Source organism: Sorex araneus, chromosome 3 (assembly GCF_027595985.1).
Source record: "Sorex araneus isolate mSorAra2 chromosome 3, mSorAra2.pri, whole genome shotgun sequence".
In the NCBI taxonomy this organism is placed as follows: Eukaryota; Metazoa; Chordata; class Mammalia; order Eulipotyphla; family Soricidae; genus Sorex; species Sorex araneus.
Genome location: NC_073304.1, coordinates 206508394 through 206518142, shown reverse-complemented (window position 1 = coordinate 206518142; position 9749 = coordinate 206508394). Strand labels below are relative to the sequence as shown.

Sequence of the window (9749 nt, the reverse complement as noted above, 5' to 3'; positions counted from 1 at the left end):
AAAATTACACTTTAGGGAGGGGGATGTAGCTTGGTCGAAGAACACTTGGTTTGTGTGTGTCTGTGAAACCCTAGGTTCCATTCCTGGTTCCACAAAAATAAATACACAAGTAAATTACACTTTGGCTTCTGTCAATGAGTTTGCTTTGCTTTGTTTCTTTCTTTTGTTCTGTTTTTGGGTCACACCCCCAGTGATGCTCAGGGGTTACTCCTGGCTCTAAATTACACTCAGGAATCGCTTCCAGTGCATTCACTGGACTTTCTGAGACGGCGTCAGGGATGGAACCTGCCACATACATCTGTACTATCGCTCTGTACTACCGCTCCAGCCTAGACCCACATTCTTATCACAAGGCACAGGTCAGCTGAGTCTCTCAAATTTTGCAGCAAAAAGGACAAAGATGACTTGCAAGCAAAAATCACCTGGCAAGGAAATACACTACTTGTCCAAGGAAAAGTCGAACGGTTCCGAAGGAGAGAAACATACCAGAGAAGCAAACCTACTTAGAGTGAGTCCCATTCAAACAACCCCTGTAAGGTCTGCCCATGTTATTTACCAAATGAAAGTAAATTTACTTTTCTAGCAGTTAGGGAATTCTTTATTTAATACCATCCTAATATAAAAGTTCACATAACTGCTTCTTTCCCACCATGCTACTGAGCTTTATGACATCCCAGAAACAGGAACCACAAGAAGGCAAACATAATGCCTTGGAGATCAAGAAACATTTACACAGTCCAACTGTTAAAAATAGTCCGACATTCACATAGTGAATACAGTCTGGACATCGGCGTACACAGTCTCCGCATCCCTCAGGGAGCTGCAGAACCTTTCGACTCTTCTCCTGCTGCCTGTTGCTGCCGCTCCTGGGGCCCTTCTGTCAGAGGCTGGTTTGGTGCTGACTCCGGCTGGGGCTGAATGCTCATCTGTTCGTGCTTCCGGGAATCACGACCACCTCCCTGTAGCATACAAGACCAGAGAGAAATCTGTCACGCAGATGTCAGGGTTTTCACTCAATTCACTGGCCAAAACCAGTAGGACTAGACACATTCCAGCACCATCAAAAATGTAGGAGTAATCGCTCATGCATTTTATGCTCGAGAGCAGTCACCAGGTAAACTCATCCAAGGGCTCAGCTTGACAGATGCAGGACAAAATCTCCGAAAAGATGCAAGCCAAGCCGCTCAAGTTCACTGGTACACCAGTCTCGGGGCTGGAAACTCAGGGGGGGGACAGGCTGACTCCCAGCTCTGGGAAGCCCCGCACCTCACCTCCCCAGCTGCCACCAGGCCAATGGCCCAACTCCACTGCTTCTCAACTAATATCTGCAGTCACCAAACTGACAAAACCTCCAGGTACACCAGTTTTCAGGCTGAGACCTCTTCTGAGTCGGGGGCAGGAAGCTTCCCGACACCCACATCCCACAACCACCCCCATGTAAACCCACTGGCCCAGCTCTGAAGATCCTGGAGCCTCTCAACTCCACAAGACTGACTGCCCCGTAGGCGCACAGCACATCAGATGGGAAAGGAGCATGGAAGCCCGCTGAGCTCAGGAAACAGAAACAGTCACGCAGAAGGCTCAACAAGCAACAGCTGAGTGACCCTCAGATAAGGATTCAATGACCTCATGGTGAGATAATAAATTTTCATAAATTTTCTTTCACTGAAATATTTTTTAATAATTCCATTAGCCATTTAGTTGCAATAAGTAATATGAAATAAACTACTTTGTGCCTGCTAAGGTGAGTGGGTTTGGGGGTGGCTGGGAAAAATGGGGACAGTGGTGGAGGGAACTGTGTTGGAATGCCTGTGGTGGGATTTGTGTTGGAACACTGAATGCCCGTAACAACTGTATTATGGGTCAGAGCGATAGTACAGCAGGTAGGGTGTTTGCCTTGCGTGTAGCCGATTTGGGTTTGATGCCCAGCACCCCATATGGTCCCCTGAGATCCACCAGGAGTGATCCTTGAGCACAGAACCAGAAGTAAGCCCTGAGCACTGCCAGGTATGCCCAAAGAACAAAGCAACAAAAACCTGCTATAAACAACTTTGCAAAACACAGTGTTTAAAAAAAATGAAAAAATAAACTTAAAAAGCTCTTTTTTAGAGGGGCTTTTGGGTCACACACGGGAGTTACTCCTGGCTCTGCACTCAGGAATCACTCCTGGCAGTGCTCGGGGAACCGTATGGGATGCCGAGGATCAAACCTGGGTTGGCTGCATGCAAGACAAACACTCCGGCCCCAACTTAATATAGCTTTCAATTTTATGAGTGAGAAAAAATATCTGTGTGCAAGGCAAATGCCCTATCTAGATTAAAAAAAAAAAAAAAGGCAAAAATCTTGGGGCTGGAGTGATAGCACAGCGGGTAGGGCGTTTGCCTTGCACACGGCCGACCCAGGTTCAAATCCCAGCGTCCCATATGGTCCCCTGAGCACCGCCAGGGGTAATTCCTGAGTGCCTGAGCCAGAAATGACCCCTGTGCATTGCCAGGTATGACCCAAAAAGCAAAGCAAAAAAAAAAAAACCTCTATAGAAGAACCACAATTTTTTATTTGTTTCATTTTGTTTTGGGGTCACACCAGTCGATGTTCAGGGGGTTACCCCTAGTTCTGCACTCAGGAATTACTCCTGGTGGTCCTCAAGGGAACAATATGGGATCCTGGGGATCAAACCCAGTTGGCCAAGACAAATGCCCTACCCACTGTACTATTGCTCAGGCCTCTATAGAAACACAATTTCAAAAGCCCAAACGGCAGCTCACTTGTTCTGAGTAGCCATCATTGCTATAAAATCCAGCACACTCAAAGTATCCTGCCTGGAGTTCAGGAACATGTGCCAGGAGGGGGAAGCAAGCCTTTCTCTAACTTCTGGCCAATGATTCATCCAACAACCACTTTAATAACAAAATACTCACCGGCCTTGCTTCTCCTACTCGTCTTAAAATGACACCTTCTGCCAACAAGGCTTTCCCTGTTTCCACAAACAACTGCTCTTCGTCTGTTTCTCCAAGTTTCTGTAGCTCAGTGTACTTCTCTACAAACCTGGAATTCCAAGCAGTCACATCTTAGGTGTGTATATCCAGGGTTAGCCAGACCTCCTGCTACTTAACTCTAAGCATTTCCTTAACAAATCTTCCTACAGAGCCAGACACAGTATCAGAGCTAATGCATTTGCCTTCCATGTGGCCAACACTGATCCAGTACCAGGCACTGCATATGTTCCCACAACTGATCCTTGAGCAGTCAGGAGCAGCCCCTGAGCACTGCTGGGTGTGGTTCAAATCCCCCACCACTCAACCCCACACAACCTCCCCCCTCCCCCCTACAAAAAAAATCTTTCTGCAAAAACATCTCTACTTAAGTGGAATTCAACAAAACCTAAAACTGATGACTAAATACTTAAGAAAAAAAGTTTTTTTTCATTAACTTAGGACTTGCAAAATTGCTTACCGTTGGCACAAAGACTTGAAATTTGGATTAAACATATCAAGAGCTTTTTGACCAGATCCATAGGTTGAGTAAAATTTCCTAGAAAATACAACCACCATAGTATCAATCACCACTTACAGCTCATGACTAAGAATGAAGTAAAGAATGAGGTATCGGGGCAGAGCAATAGTATAGCAGGAAGGGCATTTGCCTTGCACACAGCCAACTGGGTTTGATCTCTGGCACCCAAAATGATCTCTGAGCCTGCCAGGAGTAACTCCTGAGAGCAAGTCCCTAAGCACCGCCAGGTATGGACCAACCCCCACAACCCCCCAAAAGAATAATGAAGAATGACAACTCTATGGTATATATACACAGTGAAATGCTACTCAGCCTCAGCCGTAAGAAGTCCTACAGTTTGCTGCTATGTATCTGCAGAGTATCATCACACTGAGTGAAATCAGTCAGAAGGAGAGGAGCAGACTCAGAATGACCTCTCTCATATGTGGGATATAGAGACTTGTGAGGATATCAAAGGCCCAGAGGCAGTAGAAACAAAGAACATGAGAACTGGTCTTCAGCAGGAAGCTTGGGCAGGGTTGGGGGGAGGGGGGCGGCGATACATTATCAATGATGAAAGGACAACATGGGGACAGGAGGGAGAGTGGATACCGGTAAAAGGATTAGTCTTGGAATATTGTACAACTAAATATTTACCTAACTTTGTAACTCACGGTTAATCAATAATAATTAAAAAAAAAAAGAACGATAAGAACGATGCCCATGGGGCAGGAAAGATATAATACAGCAGGCAGTGCCCACCTCACCCGTGGCCCACCTATTTTCAACTCCCAAGCCCCACCCAGGAGTGAGCCCTGAGCACAGAGCCAGGAGTAAGCCCTGAACACAACCAAATGTAGCCCTAAAACCAATACAAAAAATCAAATTAAAGGCTGGCGAAATAGTACAGCTTGCCTGGCAAGCAATCAACAAAGGTTTAATCCCCAGCACCCATTAGGCCCTCTGAGTCCTGTCAAGAGTGATTCCTAGAACACGAACACAGCCAGGAGTAAGCCCTGAGCACTGCCAGGTGTGCACCAGACACACCACCACAACCACCACAACCACCACAAACACACACACACACACACACACAGACATACACAGATCATGGCCACCCACACACACACACACAGATCATGGGCAGCTTGCAAGTCACTGACTGGCCTCATTCCCAAGGTCACAAGGATGAAATGACAGTGCCATACCCACCACAGAGATAAAACGTTTGCTATTCTCAAATAGCAAGGAGTGAAAACAGAGAATTCCACTGAATTAAAAGGCCCTTACATAGCAAAAGAAACTAGACCAGGAGGCTGGAGTGATAGCACAGTGGGTAGGGTGTTTGCCTTACACTCGGCCAACCCGAGTTCAATTCCCAAAATCCCATATGGTCCCCTGAGCACCACCAGGAGTAATTCCTGAGTGCATGAGCCAGGAGTAACCCCTGTGCATCGCCAGGTGTGACCCAAAAAGCAAAAATAATAAATAAGAAACTAGCTCAAAAATAATCACCTATGCATTGGGGAGATACTGTTTGTATACCTTACACCTGACTAGGGGTTGATATCCAAATCACATAGAGAACTCACCCAACCCAACAACAGTAAGATCAAGAAATGGGCAAAAGATAAAACAGACACCTCTCCAGACGGGCTCACAGATGTATGGAAAAATAACCTGAGTCTCAGAGAAACGCAAGATAAAGCACATCTCACACCAACCAAAAGGGCCCAGATCAAAGCAACCGCAAAGAGAACGAGGGTATGAAGCAAAGGGAACTCACACACTGCGGGTGGGACCGCAGAGCGGGGCAGCCGCTGGGGAAACGGTATGGAGATGACTTAGACAATCAAGGTGGGGGCGGAGTGTAAGCCAACGCAGGGTCTTTCTCTCACACACACACACACACCCGTGGCCTACCAGTCCCCTCCGCCGTGTTGTGACAGCCGTGGGCACACTCACTGGGAAGGCTCTCTGCACCCGAGTTCACAGCCACAGTATCCACAACAGCCTAAACAGGACTCAGCCTGGTGCCCATCAGCTATTTACCAGTCAGCTGGCAAAGTAGCAGCACTCTATCCAGTCAGTACTGAGGAGCTCAACTGTGCCTCCTGCAACAGCGAGGACGCAACCTGAGATGATTGCAGGAAGTGGAGTTGTTAGGGAGAGCAACACAATGACCAGATGGTTGCACCCGTACACAAAGCCACTGTGAGAACGATGAGGATGAGGGTTACTGGAGACGCAGCGCACTGCACAGCCCAGTGAAGCTGCACTTCCCCCATCTTATAGCACGCCAATGATCAGCCAAGTTTGTTTTGAAGTCTGTTAGCAAGAAGGCAGCTCAAAGAGCTGCAAGTGCATGTTTTGCCTGCAGAGACCCCAGAACCCATTTGTGGGACCCCATGGTCTCCTGAACACGGCTGCGGGGAGCACACCCTGATAATCATCCTGGGCACAGTCCCTGAGTACTCATGAGGGTATGGTCCCCCTAAAGTCTCTTACTAATGGGCCGGAGAGATAGTACTGGGGCTAAGGCACTTGCAGTGCATGCAGCCCAATCCTGGCTCAAATCCCGGGCACCATATACAGTCCCCAAAGCTTCACCCAATTCTGGTTCAAATCACAGGCACCATATATGGTCCCCCAAAGCTCCACCTGACATTAGCCAGAGTGGCCTCACGGCCACCAAAATATTGTTCTGTTACGAAAGTCCATGCATTTGAGGCTATTAACTGCCAGCTAAGGCCCCGAGAAAGACACTAGGAACACCAGGAGTACCAAGAGGGGGAGACACTAACCTGAGAGTGATCAGAAAGTCCCCAAAATGCACATGCTAGGCATTAGGGAGCCCCTGGGTTTGACCCCCAGCAATGAATAGTTTCCTAAGCATAGGGCTCATCATGGTGTGGAGGAGGGAGAACAACACAACTCAGCAGTTTTTCTCTGTTTTACCATCAGAGTTAAGGATGTGGTCGAGAAGGGTTTGTCAAAAGGAAAGAGAGGAAGAGAGGAGGAGAGCGAGAGATAGAGCATGAGAAAGAGAACAAGAGAAGGAGAGTGAGAGAGCAAGAGAATGAGAGAGCAAGAAAGAGAGAGCGAGATCGAGAGAGAGCAATCGAGAGGGAGGGGTTGCCTGCCAGGGTGGGGGGGAGGTGGGAGGGAAACTAGACAATGGTGGTGGGAAATGTACACTGAAGGGATGGGTGAAACCCAATCATGAACAACTTTGTAACTGATGATTCAATTTTAAAAAGGGGCGGGGGGCTGGAGCAATAGCACAGCGGTTAGGGCGTTTGCTTTGCACGAGGCCGACCCGGGTTCAATTTCCAGCATCCCATATGGTCCCCTGAGCACCACCAGGAGCTAATTCCTGAGTGCATGAGTCAGGAGTAACTCCTGTGCATCACCAGGTATGACCCGAAACACCAAAAAATAAAAAATAAAATGTAATATAAAATTTAAAAGGGGGGGAAGAGGTTGTTACCTGACACAATATTTTCAAATGGTATTTGAAGGCAATTTTAAATTATGTACCTGAGAAGCCAATAAAGCACCTTCTTTGGGCTGGACAGCAGTTAGGGCATTTGCCTTACATGCAACCCACCTGGGCTCAAGCCCCAGAACCATAGATGGCCCCCAAGCCCTGTCAGAAGGGATCCCTGAGCACAGAGCCAGAAGTCAGTCCTGACACAGCCAGGTTTTGCCCAAAATAAAACCCCAAAAAAAGGCGACCTTCTTATGTTTCGGAGGAAAAGAAGAGTGAAGGAAGATCAAAAAATTTGTACTTGGGGGCTGGAGAGGTAGTACAGCAGGTAAGGCGTTTGCCTTGCTCACATACCACCTGGTACAACCCAGGCTCAATCCCCCACCCCAAAAGGGTCCCCAAGCATGCCAAGAGCAGTCCCCGAGTGCAGCGCCAGGCGTAAACCCTGAGAACTGCCAGGCTGCAGCCCAAAATCAAAACGAAACAAAACACAAACTGACAGTTTGCGAAGAGAGATTGCTCAAAGGGCTGGGAGCAGCCCTCCAGCACCACTGGATGTGGCCATCCCCAAAACACCCGAGAGCAAGAGCCGGGTGACCTCCCCTCCCTGGGCAACTCCTAACCTGCCCTGGGCAGAGTGACTGGAACTCAGTGAAGTCAGCTGGGTTCACTCCAGAGACCTGCTGCAGGGGGCTGGAGCAACACTACAGCAGATAGGTCTTCTGCCTTGCACGTGGCCAAACATGGTTTGACCTCTGGCACCTGATACAGTCCCCAGAGACCCAACAGGACTGATCCCTGAGTACAGAACCAGCAGTAAGCCCTGACCATGGCCCGGTGTGACCCAAAACAACAACCGCCCAGAAATCTGCCGCGTGGTGGGAGGGCACTGGGGCTTGGCGGCTGGAAAGGGGTTATTACACTATTAACCCTGACATTGCATAGTATTGTAAGCCAGTGGTAAATCGCTTTTAAAGGGGAGTGAGGAAGAAACGCATCCTGGGGAAATAAATGATTAGCGTTGGAGAGCAATGCCGGGGCTCCAACGCGTCGCTATCCTGCCCTGCCCACACCGGGGCCCGGCACTCACGCTCGGATCCGATCCTCCTGGTAGAAGATTTCTGGAACCTGGGCTTTGGCCTTGCCATACCGCAAGGCGGGCCTGCGAAAGACCGGCTCTCTCAGCGGGGGGAAGGCTTCGTAGATGTCAAACCAAAGGGGCTTCTCCTTCAGGACGCCCGCGCGAATCAGGTCCCGCGTCCTTACGTGGTGGGGGGAGAAGTAGGGGGTTAGGGGTCAGTTATGGCAACAAGTCTAAACCGCGAAACCAGGGTCCGAGCCGAGAGTCCAGCAGCGGGTAGGGCGTTTGCCTTGTGCGCATCCGACCCGGGTTTGATCTCCGGCATCCCATGTGGTCCCCGGTGTGAGCATCGCCGGTGTGACCCAAAAAAAACCTAAAAACAAAACAAAACAAAACAAAACAAAAAACCCTACCCGCTGTGCTATCGCTCCAGCAAGAGGCCGACCCGGGTTCGATTCCCAGCATCCCATGTGGTCCCCTGAGCACCGCCAGGAGTAATTCCTGAGTGCATGAGCCAGGAGTGACCCCTGAGCATCGCTGGGCTACCCAAAGAGAAAGAAAAAAAAAACCACCTAAAAATAATTAATAAATAGAATAAAAACTGGCGAAACCAGGCACAGACCCAGCGTGGGCGCGGGTAGGGACGTGCAGCATGCGAGTGGGGGCTGGAAGGAGAGCGGGCTGGGGTGGTCTCCACCCCCTGGCTGGGGTGGGGGGCGTCCAATTGCAAACCATCTCGCGTGCTGCAGCCCCAACCGCGCCCACCAAGGTCACTGCAGGCAGGCCCGCCGCCTCCCCGCTCCCTAGGACCCCCACACTGGGGGCGACAGGCGCAAACGCGGCCCAGCCCGGGCAAGACACGCAAACGCACGGACCCCAGCTCTACGGGACCTGACCCCTGACCCCCGACCCCCGTCCCCCGTCCCCTTGCGGGAAGGCCTCGCCCGGCGGGGTCGCACCCGGGGCGGCGCCGGAGCCGCAGCTCGCACCCAGCCGGGGGTGGGCCCCGGAAGACTTACCGCGAGAAGATGCTGCCCACCGTTTCCAGCCGGCTCCCGGCCATGGCGAGCGGCGGCGGCGGCGGCGATGGCGGCGGCGACCGGAAGCGGAAGTGGCCCCGCTCGCCCGGCGCCCGCACGGCCAGGCAGAAGCAGAGGATGGGCCGAACTGGCGCTGCCAGCGCAGGCAGGAGCAATCGATAGGAGCAATCGATCGCGGAGCCGAAAGGGCGGGAAGGAGCCCCGGAGGGGTCGCGGCAGTGAATGACCGAGCTTGGGGGGAGGGATTCATTGGGGTGGTTTGATTTTTTTTTTTTCACATTTTATGGTCGGACAAAGCTAACAAGGGGTTGGTTGGAGAGATAGGCCGGTGCGGAAGGCGTTTGCTGTGCATGTGTCGGCGCCGGGTTCGAGCCGCGGCGCCTTGCTGCGAGTGACCCGGGCTGCAGCGCGGGGGCCGGGGGCAGGGAGGGTGGAGCGCAGGCCTGGGGGAGTCGCGGGCTCGGGGCAGGGTCGCCCCCAGCCTCCCCGGCTGCTGCGGGAACGTGCTCCGAGCTGGTTTGCCCCGCCCGCCCGCGCCTCCCTGCAGCTTCCCAAGTGAAAGTGTCCGGAACCGACCGACGCGCCCCGAGAAAGGAGGAAAAGGAGACAAAACACACAAAAGACCCACCCCGGGGGAAGTAAGCCC

The 9749-nt window shown here is 51.2% G+C and overlaps 1 protein-coding gene across 1 annotated transcript; it reads right to left on the bottom strand.

Annotated features, from left to right (window-relative positions):
- Positions 1-563: 563 nt before the first annotated feature.
- On the bottom strand, positions 564-9188 carry MRPS23 (mitochondrial ribosomal protein S23). Its single transcript, XM_055133920.1, has 5 exons — positions 9083-9188; positions 8073-8243; positions 3454-3531; positions 2919-3045; positions 564-959 (listed from the first exon to the last, which is right to left on the bottom strand). Exons 1-5 carry the CDS (start codon positions 9124-9126, stop codon positions 813-815), a joined length of 567 nt encoding a protein of 188 aa, XP_054989895.1. The 5' UTR covers positions 9127-9188; the 3' UTR covers positions 564-812.
- Positions 9189-9749: the final 561 nt, after the last annotated feature.